Source organism: Hyperoodon ampullatus (assembly GCF_949752795.1).
Source record: "Hyperoodon ampullatus genome assembly, chromosome: 8".
Classification (NCBI taxonomy): Eukaryota; Metazoa; Chordata; class Mammalia; order Artiodactyla; family Ziphiidae; genus Hyperoodon; species Hyperoodon ampullatus.
This window is the reverse complement of record NC_136921.1, coordinates 36566195-36588759: the sequence shown is the minus strand read 5'-3', so window position 1 is coordinate 36588759 and position 22565 is coordinate 36566195. Positions and strand designations below refer to the sequence as shown.

General features: G+C 40.2%; 1 protein-coding gene across 1 annotated transcript in view; it reads left to right on the top strand.

The window, feature by feature from the left end:
* MAIP1 (matrix AAA peptidase interacting protein 1) overlaps window positions 1–2149 on the top strand; it is a gene marked incomplete at its 5' end in the record, with an annotated part of 40619 nt that extends 38470 nt beyond the window's left edge. Inside the window, one exon of the mRNA XM_079709869.1 lies at window positions 1821–2149. Coding sequence (XP_079565995.1) covers window positions 1821–1852 — 32 coding nt within the window. The 3' untranslated portion in view covers window positions 1853–2149. The remainder of the gene's footprint in view (window positions 1–1820) is intronic.
* Window positions 2150–22565: the final 20416 nt, after the last annotated feature.

The following is a 22565-nucleotide window of genomic DNA, read 5'->3' as shown; positions in this document are numbered from 1 at the left end:
ACAAAGTAGTGGATTGAAACAACAATCGTTGATTAGCTCATGATTCTATAAATTGGCCATTTGGGCTGGGCTCACACGGGCAGTCCTGCTGGTCTAACTCAGGCTTACTCATGTGGTTGCAGTCAGCTCATGGATGGGCTGAAGGGCTGGGGCTATTACCACATGCTCCATCTTTTAGGAGGGTAGCTCAAGTTCGCTTACACAGTTTCCAAGCAAATATTTCAAATCCAACATGCAAACACATTTCAAGCTTCTCTTTGCTTCCCGTTTGCTAATGTCCCATTGGCAAAAGCAAGTTACAGGACCAAGTGTCAATGGGAGGAAATTCAAAGAAATTGTGACCCCTTTTTTTCAAATCTACTACAGTCTTTACATGCCCCTCAAAAGTCTCATGTCATTATGGCATTAGACTTGAAGTCTAGGATTGCATTATTGAAATCAGGTCCAACTGCTGATGAGGTGCTTCAGGTGTACTCTTCCAGGACAGCAATTCTTGATCTGAAGACTTATGAACTAAAAACACAAGTTATCTCCATCTTTCAATTCTGAAATTGCTATGAAATCCACTTGGGCACATCCTGCCAGATCCCCTTTCTCTGGAGACAGTGAATGTTCTTGATTAGGGCATCTCTGGGAGTAGTTCTTCCCATCCATTTCTCCCTGGAAGTGTTCACCAATCTGTTGTCTTGTTCCAGTTCCTGTGAGGAAACACAAGAAACAGGAGAAAAGATCCCTGCCCTCAAAGGGCTTAACACTTCAATTATACAAAAGTCACAATGGTTAACATCAAAGGTTTAACCCACAGACACAAAGTATTCTAGAAGGTCAGAAACACAGGACAGATTAGGATCCAGTACCATGTTAGTGATCTCGCAGGTAGATGAGGATCCAAAAATGGGTGAAAGACTTTCCATTCTGGCCTTTTGATTAAAACCTGGCAGGTTTGGCCTGTATAGGTTGGTACATGATTTTGGTTTTCAACAATAATGTTATTAGTTTTTTGGATCAAATGTCTAATTTTTAGAATATTCTTATTTGCTCTCTAGTTAAATCATATGAGGGATCTTCAAGTTGTCCTCTCTCTCCCTGCTCCCAGATTCCAATCTTGTTGCTTGAAATTTTTACTCATTAAAAGTATGATGATAACACAAAAGGGCCAATTAATTGATCCTTATATTTTAAGTGGTATTTCATACTGAGATGCCCTAATGCAGTGGCTTTCAGGGATATCTTCCCCTAAGGACCATTTGGAAACATGGAGGAGAATTTTCTAACTACCGCAATGAATGGCACAGTTGCCAGACACTGGGTAAGCGTCAGGGATTCTGTGCATCCTGCAATATACAGCACAGTCTTGCATAGTGAATAAGGGATGCATGATGAGCTGCACGACTTTTAAATGTCCCAGAAGACATCAATGTAGGGGAAAAATCTGTTTATAATGATCGAAGCCTAAAGCCTTACTCTATTTTTCTATAAACACAGACTATTTTGGATACAGTTTAAATATATACTGAAATTTTCCATGAGTGCAGCTACCATTCAAATGGGAGAAGAGTACACTTTGCTTTGTTGGAAACTAAACAAGAGTTGTTAGCCACTTCAAAAAACTGGGGCACTTGAGTTGCCAGCATGGCACCTATATCAGTTGGCACTTGGCATTTTTAGCTGTTGAAATCATGGCAATTCTACATATAGGAGCAAACATCTGACTGCTTCATGCCGTCTTCTCATGCAGTCATTTCTGAACTTTTTACATATCGAAATATGTGTTATTCTATGATTAATTACTTTCCTTTTATTTCTCCTTAAAATTACAGCTATAGGGCTTCCCTGGTGGCACAGTGGTTGAGAGTCCGCCAGCCGATGCAGGGGACGCGGGTTCGTGCCCCGATCCCGGAAGATCCCACATGCCGCGGAGCGGCTGGGCCCGCGAGCCATGGCCGCGGAGCCTGTGTGTCCGGAGCCTGTGCTCCGCAACGGGAGAGGCCACAGCAGTGAGAGGCCCGCGTACAGCAAAAAAAAAAAAAAAAAATTACAGCTATAGCATTATATAGATATTTTAAAATTATGTGTGAAGGTAAGATATTATCTGTGATTATAATCTCAAGATAGGAAAGAAGATGTTATAAAATATTTGCTCTAAAAGGAGACATTGGGTCTGATATGGTTTAGAAGCACTATGCTAATAAAAACTTATCAGGATAGAATATCTCTCAGAGGCCTAGATGGCACCATTTAAATATGAGAGAGGCTATCCATTCTATAAATTCTTACCCAGGGTCATGGGTAAACAGAAAGATAAATTTCACACTGAAATGCTTAGAAACTAGGTGAGACTCTGACAGGTTTTTCTAACACACCAGTAAAGAATGTGATTTTCTTTTTTATAGGTTTAGAAAGATATTTTCTTATTTTTATTTCAATATGTTCTAGAATTTAGCCATGTCTTTATGACCTCCTTAGATTCTTTCAGTCAATGGTCTTGGTTCCACATGTATGGAAGCAACTGTCCTGCACTCAGTTCCTCGTCCCCTCCTCCAGATTCAGGCTTGGTTGTGAGGGTTGGTGCAGTTCTTGCCCCAGTCCAGGAGGGGCTGCGGTTCCCAGCCAGGCACTTACCTCTCCCAGTGTTCAGAGAGAGGATGAGCCAATCTGATGCTTGGACAAGGCAACTCTAGCTCTGAAACTGGCTCGCCTCCTCTGCTGGCCGACATCTTGTTTTCTGGGCTTGACCCATATTCTGGCCCTATCAACTCTACTGATGCTAACCTTCACCAAGTTACAGCTTCTTTCTGGGCCTTTTGGTATCTCCTACTCCAAAAAGGGGGGACTTGAATAAATCCTCAGAGGAGACTGATGGTCTGTGATATCCCTCATTTTGATAAGAATTGGAAATTTGGTTATTTTTTTTTAGTCCCAGAATCCTTTGTTTGTCTCAGTTTGTGAAAATAAACCTTAAGCCATCTGGATTCCCAAACACCTCCTTAGACTGACCAGATGTGATCGTGATGGGTGGTGATTTTTTTCCCCACAGTGGAAAGAAGTTGGTCAATCTGCTCAGTCAACCCCTTTTCATCAGTGTGGGCCCCACAGGAACACTTCACTCTGCCCTGCTTCTACACTTGCCGATGGCTGGCAAAGCTGTTAATCTTTTGTAGATAGTAAATCAGCTGTTTTACTTTCTTTGATACCTTCCTTTTCCATCTCTGCTGCACTGAGACCATAAACTAACTGGCTGGCATTTTAAAAGAGCCCTTTTTTCTTCTATCCTATTATTTGGGAGGTGGATGTATCTTACTTGGCTATAGAAGTTTTCTTTTTTAAAATTTAGTCTGTCACACTTGGTAGGTATATTATAATCAGCTGCTAGTTTGGCACTCTCTATACCATGCCAGAGGGTTCCTGGGCGTCTATCACCTTTCAGAGCACGGCCATTTTCCCTTACCTGAATGGAAACTGTTCTGGATAGGCAAGTTACATGAAGTAGCCTTCCCCTCTGGTCAGAGCCGATTGATACAGCATTGGACAATCAACCAAACCTAAGCAAATCTGATTCTCTCTGGAATCTCTGGTTTTGAATGGAGACATACAGAGATGGGATCACTTGAAGCTGACTCACGTTAATGCCAGTGCTCTAGAGCAGCGGTCCCCAACCTTTTTGGCACCAGAGACCAGCTTTGTGGAAGACACTTCTTCCACGGACTGGGAGGTGGGGGGATGGTTTCAGGATGATTCAAGCTCATTACATTTATTGTGCACTTTATTTCTTTTATCATTACATTGTAGTATATAATGAAATAATTATACAACTCACCATAATGCTGACAGGCGGTAATGGGAGCGATGGGGAGCGGCTGTAAATACAGATGAAGCTTCGCTCACTTGCCTGCCCCTCACCTCCTGCTGTGCAGCCCAGTTCCTAACAGGCCACGGACCAGTACCACTCCATGGCCTGGGGGTTGGGGACCCCTGCTGTAGAGGAAAGGTCCACAGATCTCTGATGCTGAGGTTTCCAACAGGCTTGGCCGTTTTCTTCATCCTCTGATTTGGAGAGCTGCCTCAGCATTTTTTCAGTAAATTACCTTTTTTTTTTCCCACATCTTTATTGGAGTATAAGTGCTTTACAATGTTGTGTTGGTTTCTGCTGTACAACAAAGTGAATCAGCTATATGTATACATATATCCCCATATCCCATCACTTTTGAGCCTCCCTTCCACCCTCCCTATCCCATCCCTCTAGGTCACAAAGCACCGAGCCGATCTCCTTGTAAAATGGATGGCTAGTGGGAAATTACCTTTTTCACTTAACTCAGCCAGAGACTGTTTCTCTCAATAGCAACCAAAAGAATGTTAACTTTAACATACAGATTATGGCAGAGAATACCAATGTAACAAAATGTCTGCCCCCCTTAATGACAGAGGAATGAAGACAGGCAGCCTGCACAAAATGGGGCAGTGTTTTCATCCTGGGCATACTGGTGACCTTGGTTTCCAAATTAAAAAGTAGGAAACATGATCTGACTGGTATGAGTATGCTTTTGGGAAAAGAACATAATCTATTTGAAAGCTGAATTATCTAGAAATACGTAAGGTGTTTGGTGGCTTGATGTCTAAGTGTACGTACAAGACAAAGAAAAACATAATGGGCCGTAGAGAGGAGGAGAATAATACAGTATTTGATAAGCCACTCTAACATTAAAACAAAAAACCAAAAACCCTCTTTGCTTCACCCTGGGATGGCTCTGCTTTCTCCTGGTAACCCCAAATTCAACTTTCTCTAAGGAGGAAAGCAGCAACAGCATATTAATGAGAGTTCAACTTTACATTCTTATGATCAGTGAGAACAGCCTAAGAGTCTCTTGATCACCTTGGGTCACCTTCCTGTGCTGTTTGTTTGTTTTATTTTCAATGCAGCAGAAAAGCTGCTTTGTCTACAGCTTTGGAGGTCACCGGCTCCAGCAGAGAAAGGACAGGGAGTCTGAAGGAGACTCTTTGTCATGTATTGCTTGGAAGGGTGCCTTTTCAGAAGTGAAGGGCAGTTTGGTTTCCTAAACCTGATTATTTGGAGTGGTCTCTAGGAGAGCCCAGCTGCCCTACTCCTGGTCCCCTGAAAGAGTTAACATTTCTCCCAAGTCCTGAGTCAAGACAACAGAGTTCCGATATGCAGATGCCATGGCAATATTTATGATTTGCCAGTGGCTCCATTTGACTTTGTAAGTTTAATGTTTTCAGTTTGATAGGTGATAACTCTGATTAGGTTTATGCATCCAAGAATCAACTGGGAAATATTTCTGATTCAATAAGATACATTATATGGCTGCATCCATTTCAGTAAGTAATGTCTCTGGATTCCTGTACCTGCTAGGGAATTCATCAAGTTTTTGTCAAGAGGGCTATATCAGATTTTTAGGACAGTATATTTACCTCAGAACAAAGACAAACTATTGCTGGTAATATAGCTGGCTAAGTTAATCTAGTTTGTAGTAAAGTAGTCATTTTGAGGTCAAATTCATGGATACCGTTGGTAAAATCTGAAATGAAATGAAGATGTTCGTAGCTTTTGATCAAATGAAGGATGAACCAATAAGAGGAAATGCACTATTCAACGTTCCACTAGTGGGACTTCCCTGGTGGTCCAGTGGTTAATGCTACTTCGCATTACAGTGCAAGAGGTGCAGGTTCCATCCCTGGTTGGGGAGCAAAGATCCCACGTGCCTCAAGGCCAAAAAACCAAAACAGAAAACAGAAGCAATATTGTAACAAATTCAATGAAGACTTTAAAAATAGTCCACATCAAAAAAATCTTTAAAAATTCCACTAGTATTCTGACTAGTTACAGTTTATCTAATTTGGAGAAAACAAGCAGACATAGTAACAGCCTCAGTTAGTGGAATGTTGACTTTACAATCATTGGTGTGGGAAAAAATGCTTTTAACCCCAAAGCTCCTTTTTAAACCAACTGACTTTGGTAGGCAGCATGGTGAAACCTTGACTAGAATTCACAGTCTCTCTGTTCCCTGCAAACAGCTGTATCAAGTTCAGAAGTGCCTCTTCTCTGAATGGAAACCCTCACTGCTGGATGCCCACAAAACTGCCAATGACATTTCCAGAGAAATATACAAGCAGATTAAAGTTTTCAAAGGTCTTTCTATGTTTTTCTACTTAGATATGTTAAAACTTGCCCAACAGTGAGTCCATGCATGAGAATCCACTTTAGAGTTCTTTTTTGCTTTTCTAAGAAAGACCTGTAGGACTCTTAACATTTATCAAGCACTTCTTATATGCCAAACACTTTTTAAGAGCTTTGCATGTGTGAGTCATTTCATCCTCATAGTGGTCCCACCAGATGACTGCTATTATTATCATCACTATTTTACAGCTGAGAGGTTAGCTAACGTGTCTAGGGTCTCATAAATAGTGGCAGAGCTGAGGATTGAACACTGCATTTGGGGGCCGGGGACTGCACTCCTTTACTGTATTTTTTGCCCTCAAAACTATTACTGTCGATACACATGAAAATGTTCTGAATTTTCCGTGTACTTGAAGTTCATGGTAAGTGTCTACTATCAAGGCCTCTGGGGGAAGCAGACATGTCAGGAACCTTGAAATTGAACAATATGCCAGAGCCTGTTTCTTCTGAGGGTGCCCCGCATCTGTGCTCCTGTTTTACTGACTCTGTCTTAGTAACATTTTTGTTTGTTTGTTTTTGTTTTTGTTTTTGTTTTGCGGTACGCGGGCCTCTCACTGTCGTGGCCTCTCCCGTTGCGGAGCACAGGCTCTGGACGCGCAGCCCCAGCGGCCACGGCTCATGGGCCCAGCCGCTCCGCGGCATGTGGGATCTTCCCGGACCGGGGAATGAACCCGTGTCCCCTGCATCGGCAGGCAGACTCTCAACCACTGAGCCACCAGGGAAGCCCTGTAACAGTTTTTTGCCCCCTATATTTCTTTTGATCAAATAATATCTTGACTTTCCCCTCACAGTAAAGCACATAGATCTAAAGTATACAGTTTGATGAATTTTGACAAATGTATGCACCTGTAAACCCAATCAAGTCATAGAACATTACCGTCACCCTAGAAAATTCTTACCCCAGAAAATTGTCTTCAAAGTCTGCAACCACTCCCCTCAGATAACCACTGCTCTGATTTCTATCTCCATATGTTAATTTTGCTTGTTATTGAACATACGGTATGTAATTCAGGGTCTAACTTCTTTCACTCAACGAGGTCTTTTAGAGTCTCATGCATGCATCAGTTGTTTCTTCCTTTTTATTGCTATGTAGCATTCCATTGTGTGATTATGCCATAACTGGTTTGCCCGTCTTTTTCCTGTTGGACAATTTGGTTGTTTCTGATTTTATGCTATAATAAATGATAATGTAATGAATATTCTTATTTAAATCTTTTTATAGATATGTGTTTTCATTTCTTTGGTGTAAGTATCTAGGTGTAGAATTGCTGGATCATAAGGTAGCTATATTGTGAACTTTAAAAAAAACTGTCAAGTAGTTTTCCAAAGTGATTGTATCATTTAACTATTCCATCAACCATGTATGAAAGATCCAGTTGCTCCACATAATCTCTACACGTGGTATGACCACCGCTTAAAAGAAAATAATTTAAAAATACTTGGCCACTTCTTAGTGTTATGGTTATACTTTTAAGTAGGGTAAGTTGGCTATGGCCATATAAAAATAAGGTTTACGCACTGCTTCCCTAAACTGGTTTGAGATACAAACCAATAGTGAGGCAACTGCATTTCTGGTGTCAGATTTGCTTGCTTCTCTCAAATTCTGGCAGGAAATTATAAGTTATTGCCACCTTTAGAAGTCTTGAAAATTAACATAGTAGTTGAACAGTTTCTTATGCATAGCTGCAAGAAGAAATTCACTTAAGCTGGGCTAATTACAGAGAGGTTTATTGTAAGGATACAAACACATCTCAAGGTGCCCGATTTTAGCAAGTCTAGCAGAATTTTACAGAACCAGAGAGGTATTAGTAAAATTCTTGCTTTCGTTCTCACTTTCTTTCTTTCCCTGTCTTTTTGGCCCCATGACCCTTGTCTCTGCTGCACCTGCTTCATACTTTTGTCTTTGGGAAAATATCCCATTACAAATGTCCCTAAAACAGCAGCTTCCATTTCTGATTACAAATGGCATTCTAGCCTGTACTTCCACAACCAGAAAAGAGAACGCGATGGCCTCAGCTTTGGTGAGATTTCAACCTTGGTCCACTCAGCTCACACGGTCCGACAGGCAAGGACACATTATTCTAACGTCTCTTCCAGTCACAACCAGGCATCCTCTCTGAGAAGGGGAAGTGAACAGCAAGAAAATGAGAGGTGGGTAGAATGACAGTTGTCTCCAATATAAGGTTTTATGAGCTGGTATCTATTTAATTTCTCAATTGCTATTACCAAGTATCAATAGCCATCTTATCTTTAGCCTTATAATTTGGGCCAGACTCACAAAGAATAGGTTACCCACCTATTCCCACCTGCCAAGAAAATGTTATTGTATATACACGTTGATTATAGGAATTCCTTCTAAATTATTATATTTATAGATGTTATGGAAAAATAGATAAATAGCACATACCCTTCAATAATAATTATATCTATCTTAATAAATGCTCTTAGTAGCTCACAAAGGCGCTTGGTGAAGTCAGAAAGATTCTAAACTATGTTATTTTTGTTGCCAGTGCTAATGTGAGGTTTTGATAAAAACCCTGAACATGATTGTTCTTGATGCAACCAGTTAAGAAAAGATGCCTCGTATTTAATAAAATCTTCTCTTTCTGGTATGTGACATTAAAATCATTTACTTAAAGATTATTATTGAACTTTTTCCTTTAAAAATAAATATCCTCACATTTTCAAATTTAGAAAGTAGCTAAAGAGAGTTACTTCAATTCCTAAAAGCAAGACCTTAGTAGTTGCCATTTAGTGTTAAAGGATTACCATAAAATTATCATAAAATCCTTCTTCATTTCTCTCTCTCTCCTCCTCTCTCTCTCTCTCTCTCTCTCTTTCTCTCTCTCTCTCTCTCTCTCACACACACACACACACACACACACACAGAATCACAGATATCATAGAAATTTTACTGTTAGCTCCTAACAAATATATATGTGTAAGAATTCTCGGGAGTTCCCTGGTGGTCTAGTGGTTAGGACTCCTGGTTTTCACTGCCGTGGCCCGGGTTCAATCCCTGGTTGGGGAACTGAGATCCACAAGCTGTGGGGTGTGGCCAAAAAAAAAAAAAAAAAAAAGCATTCTCAATTTTCTGGCTGTGAATTACCCATTTGTAATTATCTGTAGCAACTAGTTAATCCCAGGCTCATGTACCATTGCCAACCAGCGTACCGGGGCCATTCTTCCCATTATAAATTACTGTGTGGTCAGGGATAGAAAATGACTTTGAACATTAACCTAGGGAATATGCAATTAGAAAGAACTAGCTGCAAGAAGAAAAAGTAATTGATTATGCTCCTGAACTAAAGAGCAATGTGTTTCTGAATGATCTACTTTTGGGATTATCTCTGTTTTGGCTCCTCTCCGCTGATGCAGGTGACTGGCAGGGAGACCATCTCTGATAACAGTTCCTAAAACCAGGCAAATCTATTTTCCATGGCCTGCTTCTCCACGTATCCTAAGCACTATAGAGTCAGGAATTATATTTCCTTAAAAATGTAGGTATCAACATTTTCTTAAATTTATAAAACTGATTTAATATTCTAAAAAAAGAAAGTTTCTCCCACAGGAGAAAATGTCATCCTAGTTGGTAGGACCCTTCCCAAGTTCCCAGATCTTAACTCTGCCTCGTGTAGAGTAGGATACTGTGCACAGAAAGAAAGGAGAAGAAAAGCAGATATGCTTGGATAGCCTCTGTAATTGCTCATACTCTGGCTTGCTTTTCTCGGATTCTTGGTGAAAGAATTCACTTTGATCAAGTTCTTCAGAGCTTCCAATTACCTACAGGATAAGGATTATGGGGACCAATTTACATTGATCATAATTTAGAGGACTCTATGTATTTAAACATAATACTGTAGAATGAATGAGAATAATTAATATTAATATTACATACTTATAGCACCTCAATATTCAGCATGCTCTCATATACCTTACTGAATTCAATTTCCAAAGACTTTGTGATAGGCTAGGAACCTAAGGATAACAAGAAAATGTACTACTGACTTACCAATAGTAAGCAGGCACTTGGGCCTGTTTTGTGAATACTCCATTTCTTCTTCAGCCAGACCTGCACACTGTTGCCTGCCCCATCTTCCAAAAAATCACCTTTCATCACTTCTCTCTTCTGCTCCTCTTCACCTTTCCTGGAGGGTAAAATTTAGACTTCTTCACCTGCCATTCAACCTGCTCTATCTTTCTAATCTTATTTCTCCCTCAGCCTCCTTCTCCACTGACCCTCAGTTTTGGTGGAGGTGGCCTTGCTATTGCTCAGTTATGAGTACTGTTGGGGAATTCCTTTTTACCAAAAATCTCTCCCTCCCTTTTCAACCCCCTGAATCAATTCAAATCCTGGTATTCCTAATAGCTTTAGATTAATGTTTTGATATTATTCTGAGTCTCATAAGTAGGTATTCCCAAGGCTTTTAATAGTTTATAGCTCTTATCATCATAAAATAATTCTTTTTCTTTCATTTAATACTTTTCAACTTGAATTTTAGTTTGTTCAATAATAATATTGCCATTCCCACTTTATTTGTTTGTCTTGTTTTGTTGTAATTTTCCTACCTTTCATCTTCAAAAATTTAATTCAGTTTTAAGATATTCTTTCCTCTCTTGCTTTCTCTCTCTCTCTCTCTCTCTCTCTCTCTCTGCTTTAACACAACTTAAGACATAAGAGTCTCTTTTAATTGAGGAATTTAATCCATTCACATTTATTGAGATACCAGCATGCTTGGTTGCTTGATTAAATCAGATAATACTTGTAAAACACTTAGAACAGTCCCTAGGACAAGGCAAGTGCTTCATATGCTTGTTCAGTCAATCAGTCCATTCTATTCTTGCCTGCTTGGGTTGTGCTTTCTGTTTGAAAAGTTTTCTTGTCTTTGGTTTTGTTTTGTTTTGCCTGTGTTGTTTTGGGTCCTTGTTTTTTCACTTTTGGTAATAAGACTTTTTTTTTTTCTCCATGGTATTTGGAAGTTCTAAGTGTTATGCTTATTGTCTCAGTATTCTTAGGTTTTTAATAACTGTATTCAAACTTACATTCTCTCTTGAAATTGATATTTAATCTGTATCTAAAATCTCACTCTCCTCAAAACAAGGCAAATCTTTTAACTTAATTTCTTTTTTCTTTTTTTTTTTAAGCAGAGGTCTTCTTAGAGGCCCATATGATTTAAATTTATTTATTTATTTATTTATTTATTTATTTATTTATGGCTGTGTTGGGTCTTCGTTTCTGTGCGAGGGCTTTCTCTAGTTGTGGCAAGCAGGGGCCGCTCTTCATTGCGGTGCGCGGGCCTCTCACTATCGCGACCTCTTGTTGCGGAGCACAGGCTCCAGACGCGCGGGCTTAGTAATTGTGGCTCACGGGCCCAGTTGCTCCGTGGCATGTGGGATCTTCCCAGACCAGGGCTCGAACCCCTGTCCCCTGCATTGGCAGGCAGATTCTCAACCACTGTGCCACCAGGGAAGCCCTTAACTTAATTTCTATATCCCTTTCCCTTTCTCAGGTTTTGTTCAAATTACTCTGAATTTTAAATTCTAATTATTATGAATTATTTTATATCATGCTTATCTTTTCTTTAAAAATTATAGTGTGTTTTATAGCCATATTATCAATGATTATCTCCTATTAGTATCTATTTTTTCCTTGAATTGCACTTTTTTTTTTTAGATCAATTTTTTAGTTTGCCTTATGTTCCAATAACTGTTCTAGGAAGGATTCTTAAGTGGTAAACTGATACCTTAAATGTCTAAACTTTCCCTCCCTCCATGGATATGTGGATGACAGTTTTGCTGAAGAAAGAATTCTAGGCTCAAAATAATTTCCTTTAAAACTTTGAAGGCAGAAGATGGCAGACTAGGAGGATGTGGAATTCGCATCTCCGCACAACTAGGGCACCTACCAGGCACCAGTGGGGGACCATGGACACCTAAGGGGATGGGAGGAACCCCCAGCGACTGGGTAGGATGTGGGTCGTGGAGGGGAGCGAGGGAGGAGGAGAAGTGGAGGCGAGAGGGGACTGGCACCCCTGAGAGGCGGCTGGGGAAAGGGAAGGGATCCCATGCCCGAAGGGGGAAACTGGGGGGCCACTGGGAGGGCAGAGGATCAAAAGTGAGCATGGCCAGGTTTCCCCTGCCCACTTGGGCCCCTGGGAGCCTGCTGAGATCCCGGGCCTGATACTCTGCCCACCTAGGCCCCTTCCAGCCGTGCGGGTCCTGAGGGAGTGGGAGGAAGGCAAGGGGGAGCAAAAGTAAAGGCTGGACCTCTGGGACCGGCACCCCTGAGGGATGACTGAGGGAGGGGAGGAGTTCCTACACCCAGAGGGATCCACCCATGGTTAGGGGTCCAGCAGGGACGGGGGAGACCCTGGAGGAGACATGGGGCAGGGAGCATGCAGGAATGGAAGGGAACAGGGCCAGTGGTTTCCCTGTCCACTTAGGCACCGGGGAGCCTGTTGGGCTCCTGGGTCTAATCCTCTGCCCTCGGAGCCTCCCTCCTGCTGAGCAGAGCCCAAGCCCCGCCCCTACACCCCCACCCAGGGCTCCACCTCTACAATGGGCTGGGCCTAAACCCCACCCACACACCCTCACCCAGGGCCTTACCTCCAAACTCCAGAACTCCACACTTTGGAGGCCCTTTTTTGGATGTACTGCCTCTCCCCTCCCACGCACAGGTACTAAGCAGAGGCCCTGCCCCACGCTTGAACATCACCCCACCTAGGCCCTGCCCCACGTTCAAACATCACCCCCCCAACCACCTAGGTCCCGCCCCATCCTAAACCCCACCCCTGCCTAAGTTCCACCCCTGCCTAAACTCCACCCCACATAGGCAAGGCTGGTTTTTTTTCTCCTCATTTAGATTGGGGGGGGGCGGGCGGGGTTCTGTTTTACCTTGTGGATTCATTTATATTTTTATTTTTTCTAATCTTTTATTTTTCTAATTTTATTTTATTGTTTATACTTTGTTATTGTTCTGTTCCTTTTGGCTTGTTCCCCCCTTTTTTTTCTTTTTTTCTTTTTTCTGCTGTGGTTTTGTTTTATCTTGTTGTAGTTGTTTCGATTATATTTTTATTTTTCCTTCATATTTTTTATCTTTCCAGTTTTATTTTGTTTTTTATTCTTTGTTATTGTATTGCTCCTTTTTTTTTTTTTTTTTTTTGCCACATCACACGGCTTGCGGGATCTTGGTTCCCAGGCTGGAGGTCAGGCCCGAGCTCCTGTGGTGGGAGCTCTGAGTCCAAACTGCTGGACTAACAGAGAGCCTCAGACCCCAGGGAATATTAATCGGAGTGAGGCCCCCAGGAGGCCCTCATCTCAGTGCAAGACCCAGCTCTATCCAACTGCCTGCAAACTCCGGTGCTGGACACCTCAGGCCAAATAACCAGTAAGACAGGAATACAGCCCCACCATTCAAAAAAAAAAAAGACCAACAATGAAACCATAGAAAATTATGTTACAGACGAAGGAGCAAAGTAAAAACCTACAAGACCAAATAAATGAAGACGAAATAGGCAACCTACCTGAAAAAGAATTCAGAGTAATGATAGTAAAGATGATCCCAAATCTTGGAAACAGGATGGAGAAAATACAAGTAACATTCAACAAGGATCTAGAAGAACTAAAGAGCAAACAAACAGTGATGAACAACACAATAACTGAAATTAAAAATACTCTAGAGGGAATCAATAGCAGAATAACAGAAGAACGGATAAGTGAGCTGGAAGATAAAATGGTGGAAATAACTGCCAGGGAGCAGAATAAAGAAAAAAGAATGAAAAGAATTGAGGACAGTCTCAGAGACCTCTGGGACACATTAAACGCACCAACATTCGAATTATAGGGGTCCCAGAAGAAGACGAGAAAAAGAAAGGGTTTGAGAAAATATTTGAAGAGATTATATTTGAAAACTTCCCTAACATGTGAAAGGAAATAGTCAATCAAGTCCAGGAAGTGCAGAGAGTCCCATACAGGATAAATCCAAGGAGAAATACACCAAGACACATATTAATTAAAGTATCAAAAATTACATACAAAGAAAAAATATTGAAAGCAGCAAGGGAAAAGCAACAAATAACATACTAGGGAATCCCCATAAGGTTAACAGCTGATCTTTCAGCAGAAACACTGCAAGCCAGGAGGGAGTGGCAGGACATATTTAAAGTGATGAAAGGGGAAAAACTACAAAGAAGATTACTCTACCCAGCAAGGATCTCATTCAGATTCAATGGAGAAATCAAAAGCTTTACAGATAAGCAAAAGCTACAAGAATTCAGCACCACCAAACCAGCTTTACAACAAATGCTAAAGGAACTTCTCTAAGTGGGAAACACAAGGGAAGAAAAGGACCCACAAAAACAAACACAAATCAATTAAGAAAATGGTAATAGGAACATACATATCAATAATCACCTTGAATGTAAATGGATTAAATGCTCAAACCAAAAGACACACACTGGCTGAATGGATACAGAAACAAGATCCGTATATATGCTGTCTCCAAGAGATCCACTTCAGACCTAGGAACCACATACAGACTGAAAATGAGGGGATGGAAAAAAGATATTCCATGCAAATGGAAATCACAAGAAAGCTGGAGTAGCAATACTCATATCAGATAAAATAGACTCTAAAATAAAGACTGTTACAAGAGATAAGGAAGGACACTACATAATGATCAAGGGACCAATCCAAGAAGAAAACATAACAATTATAAATATATATGCACCCAACATAGGAGGATCTCAATACATAAGGCAAATGCTAATAGCCATAAAAGGAGAAATCAACAGTAACACAATAATAGTGGGGGCCTTTAACACCCCACTTACAGCAATGGACAGATCATCCAGACAGAAAATAAATAAGGAAACACAAGCTTTAAATGACACAATAGACGAGATGGAGTTAGTTGATATTTTTAGGACATTCCACCCGAAAGTGGAAGAGTACACTTTCTTCTCAAGTGCACATGGAACGTTCTCCAGAATATATCACATTTTGGGTCACAAATCAAATCTTGGAAAATTTAAGAAAATTGAAATCATATCAAGCATCTTTTCTGACCACAACTCTATGAGATTAGAAATCAATTACAGGGTTTTTTTCCCTGTAAAAAACACAAATATATGGAGGCTAAACAATACATTACTAAATAACCAAGAGATCACTGAATAAATCAAAGAGGAAATCAAAAAATATGTAGAAACAAATGACAACAAAAACACCACAATCAAAAACCTTATGGGATGAAGCAAAAGCAGTTCTAAGAGGGAAGTTTATAGTTATACAAGCCTACTTCAAGAAACAAGAAAAATCTCAAATAAACAATCTAACCTTACACCTAAAGGAACTAGAGAAAGAAGAACAAACAAAACCCAGAGTTAGTAGAAGGAAAGAAATCATAAAGATCAGAGCAGAAATAAATAGAAACAAAGAAAACAATAACAAAGATCAATAAAATTAAAAGCTGATTCTTTGAGAAGATAAACAAAATTGATAAACCTTTAGCCAGACTCATCAAGAAAAAAAGGGAGAGGATGCAAATCAATAAAATTAGAAATGAAAAAGGAGAGATTACAACTGACTGCAGAAATACAAAAGATCATAAGAGACTACTACAAGCAAGTATATGCCAATAAAATGGACAACCTGAAAGAAATGGACAAATTCTTGGAAAAGTACAACCTTCCAAGACTGAGCCAGAAAGAATTAGAAAACATAAACAGACCAGTCACAGGTAATGAAATTGAAACTGTAATTAAAAATCTTCCAACAAACAAAAGTCCAGGACCAGATGGCTTCACAGGTGAATTCTATCAAACATTTAGAGAAGAGTTGACGTACATCCTTCTCAAACTCTTCCAAAAAATTGTGGAGGGAGGAACACTCCCAATCTCGTTCTATGAGGCCACCATTACTCTAATACTAAAACGAGACAAACATGTCACAAACAAAGAAAATTATAGACCAATATCACTGATGAACATAGATGCAAAAATCCTCAACAAAGTACCAGCAAACAGAATCCAACAACACATTAGAAGGATCATACCTCATGATCAAGTGGGATTTATCCCAGGGATGCAAATATTCTTCAATATATGCAAAACAATCAATGTAATACACCACATTAACAAAATAAAGAATAAAAACCATATGATCATCTCAATAGATGCAGAAAAAGCTTTTGACAAAATTCAACACCCACTTATGATAAAAACTCTCCAAAAAGTGAGCATAGAGGAAACCTACCTCAACATAATAAAAGCTGCATACAACAAACCCACAACAAACATCATTCTCAATGGTGAAAACTGAAAGTGTTTCCTCTAAGATCAGGAACAAGACAAGGATGTGCACTCTAGCCACTATTATTCAACATAGTATTGAAAGTCCTAGCCATGGCAATCAGAGAAGAAAAAGAAAAAAAAGGAATACAAATTGGAAAAGAAGAAGTAGAACTGTCACTGTTTGCTGATGACATGATACTATATGTAGAAAATCCTAAAGATGCCACCAGAAAACTGCTAGAACTAATCAATGAATTTGGTAAGGTTGCAGGATACAAAATTAATGCACAGAAGTCTCTTGCATTCCTATACACTGACAACAGAAGATCAGAAAGAGAAATTAAGGAAACAATCCCATTTACCATCACAACAAAAAGAATAAAATACCCAGGAATAAACCTACCTAAGGAGGCAAAAGACCTGTACTCAGAAAACTATAAAACACTGATGAAAGAAATCAAAGATAACATAAACAGATGGAGAGATATACCATGCTCCTGGATTGGAAGAATCAATATTGTGAAAATGACTATACTACCCAAAGCAATCTACAGGTTCAATGCAATCCCTATCAAATTACCAATGGCATTTTTCACAGAACTAGAACAAGAAATTCTACAATTTGTATGGAAACACAAAAGACCCCAAATAGCCAAAGCAGTGTTGAGAAAGAAAAACAGAGCTGGAGGAATCAGGCTCCCTAACTTCAGACTATACTACAAAGCTACAGTCATGAAGACAATATGGTACTGGCACAAAAACAGAAATATAGATCAATGGAACAGTATAGAAAGCCCAGAGATAAACCCACGCACATATGGTCACCTTATCTTTGATTAAGGAGGCAAGAATATACAATGGAGAAAAGACAGTCTCTTCAATAAGTGGTGCTGGGAAAACTGGACAGCTACATGTAAAAGAATGAAATTAGAACACACCCTAATACCATACACAAAAATAAACTCAAAATGGATTAAAGACCTAAATGTAAGGCCAAACACTATAAAATTCTTAGAGGAAAACATAGGCAGAACATTCTGTGACATAAATCACAGCAAGATCCTTTTTGATCCACCTCTTAGAGTAAGGGAAATAAAAACAAATATAAACAAATGAGACCTAATGAAACTTAAAACTTTTGCACAGCAAGCGAAACAATAAACAAGACAAAAGGACAACCCTTAGAATGGGAGAAAATATTTGCAAATGAAGCAACTGACAAAGGAGTAATCTCCAAAATATACAAGCAGCTCATGCAGCTCCATATCACAAAAACAAACAACCCAGCCCAAAAATGGGCGGAAGACCTAAATATACATTTCTCCAAAGAAGACATACAGATGGTCAACAAATGCATGAAAAGATGCTCAACATCACTAATCACTAGAGAAATGCAAATCAAAACCACAATGAGGTATCATCTCACACTGGTCAGAATGGCCATCATCAAAAAGTCTACAAATAATCAGTGTTGGGCTTCCCTGGTGACGCAGTGGTTGAGAGTCCGCCTGCCGACGCAGGGGACACGGGTTCGTGCCCCGGTCTGGGAAGATCCCACATGCCGCGGAGCGGCTGGGCCCGTGAGCCACGGCTACTGAGCCTGCGCGTCCGGAGCCTGTGCTCTGCAACGGGAGAGGCCACAACAGTGAAAGGTCTGTGTACCACAAAAAAAATAATAATAATAATAATCAGTGTTGGAGAGGGTGTGGAGAAAAGGGAACCCTCCTGCACTGTTGGTGGGAATGTAAATTGATTCAGCCACTATGTAGAACAGTATGGAGGTTCCTTAAAAATCTAAAAATAGAACTACCATATGACCCAGAAATCCCACTACTGGGCATATACCCTGAGAAAACCATAATTCAAAAAGAGACATGTACCACAATGTTCACTACAGCACTGTTTACAATAGCCAGGACATGGAAGCAACATAAATGCCCATCAACAGATGATTGGATAAAGAAGATGTGGCACATATATACAATGGAATATTACTCAGCCATAAAAAGGAACAAAATTGAGTTATTTGTAGTGAGGTGGATGGACCCAGAATCTGTCGTACACAGTGAAGTGTCAGAAAGAGAAAAACAAATACCGTATGCTAACGCATATATATGGAATTTTAAAAAGCGGTACTGATGAACCTAGGGGCAGGGCAGGAATAAAGACGCAAACGTAGAGAACAGACTTGAGGGCCGGGGGGGGAGGCGAAGCTGGGATGAAGTGAGAGTGTAGCACTGATGTATATACACTACCAAGGGTAAAATGGATGACTAGTGGGAAGCTGCTGCATAGCACAGGGAGATCAGCTCGGTGCATGTGACCACCTAGAGGGGTGGGATAGGGAGGGTGGGAGGGAGGCTCAAGAGGGAGGGTATATGGGGATATATGTATACATATAGCTGATTCACTTTGTTTTACAGCAGAAACTAACACAACATTGTAAAGCATTTATACTCCAATAAAGATATGAAAAAAATAATATTAAAAACCAAAAACTTTGAAGCCATCACTCCATTGTTTTCTAGCATCTTGTACTGTAGAGAATATGCAAATATGATTCCTGCTCTTTTGTAGGTAATCTACTTTTTCTCTCATGGTTTTTAGGATTCTCTTAATCTTAGAGTTCAGAAAATTCACCATGGTGTGTCTAGGTTTGTTTCTTTTAAAATTATTCCTGCTCAGTGCTCAATGAACTATTTCAGAAATTTTACATAATTTTTTCTTTTTAAAAATGTCTTATTAATTAAATGCAAACACAATCTGTAATATATTTGTTTTGCTTTAAATTTTTTTATTGTGTTAAAATGTACATAACATAAAATTTACCATTTTAACTCTTTTTAAGTGCACAATCAGAGGCCTTAAGTACATTCACATTGTGGTGATCATCACCACCATCTATCTCCAGACCTTTCTCATCATCCCAAAATGAAACTGGAACCATTCAGCAATAACTTTCCATTCCCTACTTCCTCCAGCCCCTGGTAGCCACCATTTTACTTTCTGGCTCTGCAAATTTTACTAATCTTAAGGGCTTCATATAAGTAGAATCATACCATATTTGTCCCTTTGTTTCTGGCTTGTTTCATTTAAGCATGTTTACAAGGTTTCTCCATGTTGTAGATGTATCAGAATTTTATTCCTTTTTAAGGCTAATATTCTATTATATGGATATACCACATTTTGTTTATTCATTCATCCATTGATGGACATTTGGGTTGTTTCCACCTTTTTGGCTATCGTAATGCTGCTGTGAATACTGGTATACAAATATCTGTTGGAATCTTTGCCTTCAATTCTTTTGGATATATACCTAAAAGAGGAATTTCTGAATCATATGATAATTCTATGTTTAATTGTTGTTGTTGTTTTTAAAATATTTTCTTTTTTTTTTTTTTTAATGTGGACCATTCTTAAAGTCTTTATTGAATTTGTTACAATGTTGCTTCTCTTTTATGTTTTGGGCCATGAGGCATGTGGGATCTTAGTTCCCTGACCAGGGGTTGAACCCGCACTCCCTGCATTGGAAGGCGAAGTCTTAACCACTGGACCGCCAGGGAAGTCCCTGTTTAACTGTTTTTGAGGAACCACCATACCGTTTTCCACAGCAGCTGTATCATTTACATTTCCACTAGCATTCAAGAGGGTTCTAATTTCTCCACATCCTTGCCAATGTTTGTTGTTTTCTGTTTTTTTTATAATAGCCATCCTAATTGGTGTGAAGTGGTATCTCATTGTGGTTTTGATTTGCATTTCCCTAATGATTAGTGATGTTGAGCATTTTTCATGAGCTTACCTAATTGCTTTTTTGGTTATTCTCTCTTGGTCTTTCTCCCCTTCTAGAACTCCAGTTAGGTGAATGTTGGATCTCCTGTATCTTTTTTTTCCTGTCTCTTAATTTTGCACCTATTTTCATCTTATTATTTTTTACTGCACACTCAGAGATTTCTTTGGCCAGATATTTTAATTTACTAACTTTATCTTCTGCTATGTAAATTCTGTTATTTGGGCCATCTGTTGTTTATTCTGGTGATCATATTTTTAATTTCTAAGGATTCTGATAGATTCTTTTTCACAGCCATCTGTTCTTCCTTTGGATGTGACATACTCTTGACTCTATTAACTCTTATTTCTGGTTTCTTCTATTAACTCTGTTTCTTTAGGAATTAGTTCTTCCACTCTCTGAGTTTGCTCCCTCTCTTTTATGTTATTCATTTCCTTCAAATAATTGGTGATTGTTGGCTGTATATTCATATTTATTAATGACCTGGATTGGGAGCTGGAATGCATTTCCCTAGCTCAGATGAAAATCCCTGCTTCTTTGGCAGTGACAGGTTCTGAATAGAGCAAACTTTCTTTTGATAATTGATAAGGGAAGCAGAAGGAAAGATGTACAAGTTGTTTCTTTTTCCATCGGTAATTGCATAGTGATCATATATTACCTAGGCATTAAATTATCCTGATTTTCTGGTCCCAGCAACCACCTTTGGAAAGCTCTGTATCAGATTTTTCATTTATTTGGCCAATGGAAGATTGTATCCTGGGGCACAGTCCTGGGGCAAAGAACAGAGCCTGCAACTCTGAGAGCAGAGGGCTGGTGCGCTGTTATGCAAGACTTTAATTATTCACCCAGCCTACCACCTCATAGCCAGCTTCTTCTTAGAGCTTGAGTCTAACAGCTTGGGATTTGCCAAGAGAGGACTGGGGCTGAATTAAGGAGAGCTGAATTGCTTTGCATAATAACATGGGACAAATTACTGGCAAGGAATGAGAGAAGGAGAGGGCTCAAATACATAGCAGGATGCTGGGGACTTAATTGTTGGAAATATCCAAAGAACTTTTAAAAATATAGAAATCGAATACTTTTTAACCTATTAGCTCTTCTGTGATGTGAGTCCTCTTCTTTTCTCCAAAGTTTGATATACTCAAATATGCCTTTTTTTAAAAAGTGTGAGTGTTGGGCTTCCCTGGTGGTGCAGTGGTTGAGAGTCCGCCTGCCGATGCAGGGGACATGGGTTCGTGCCCCGGTCCGGGAGGATCCCACATGCCTCGGAGCAGCTGAGCCCGTGGGCCATGGCCGCTGGGCCTGCACGTCCGGAGCCTGTGCTCCGCAATGGGAGAGGCCACAACAGTGAGAGGCCTGCATACCGCAAAACAAACAAACAAACAAAAAGTGTGAGTGTTGCTGGTTTGGTACAGATGAGAGAAAGGAAGCAATTGTAGGGCAGAAATAAATGTGAAAATAAGATTCCAGGGGTAGTATATACTAAGATTCAAAAGTGACCTTGAGTATACAAGCCTCTGGGATTCTTCATGTAACTTTGGGAGGGAAAGGAATGTGGAGTTTCTGCTGGCATCTGGGTTACATAGTTATCATTTGAACTTTCACTTAATTGTGTGTGCATACGCTCATTGCAAACTCCTTAGGTATAGGCAGTTGTACTTTTTGTTGTGTGTATCTGTCTTTTTACTGCCCATGAGTCTAGCACTGCAATGCGCATATCATATGCTTTCATTAGGGACTTCCCTGGTGGCCCAGAGGTTAAGACTCCACACTTTCACTGCAGGGGGCGCGGCTTCAATCCCTGGTCGGGGAATTAAGATCCTGCATGCTGTGAGGTGGTGTGGTCAAAAAAAAAATTTTTTTAATGCTTTCATTAGTTTTTTTTTTTTTTTGGCCGCGTTGGGTCTTTGTGGCTGCGTGCAGGCTTTCTCTAGTTACGGCGAGTGGGGGCTACTCTTCGTTGCTGTGCATGAGCTTCTCATTGCGGTGGCTTCTCTTGTTGCGGAGCACGGGCTCTAGGCACGCAGGCTTCAGTAGTTGTGGCATGCAGGCTTCAGTAGTTGTGGCTCGTGGGCTCAGTAGTTGTGGCTTGCGGGCTCTAGAGCACAGGCTCAGTAGTTGTGGCGCATGGGCTTAGCTGCTCTGCGGCATGTGGGAACTTCCCAGACCAGATCTCAAACCCATGTCCCCTGCATTGGCAGGCGGATTCTTAACCACTGTGTCACCAGGGAAGCCCCTAAATAGTTTTTAAATCACTCAACATATTGAGTTTCCACTGATCCACTCTTATCCC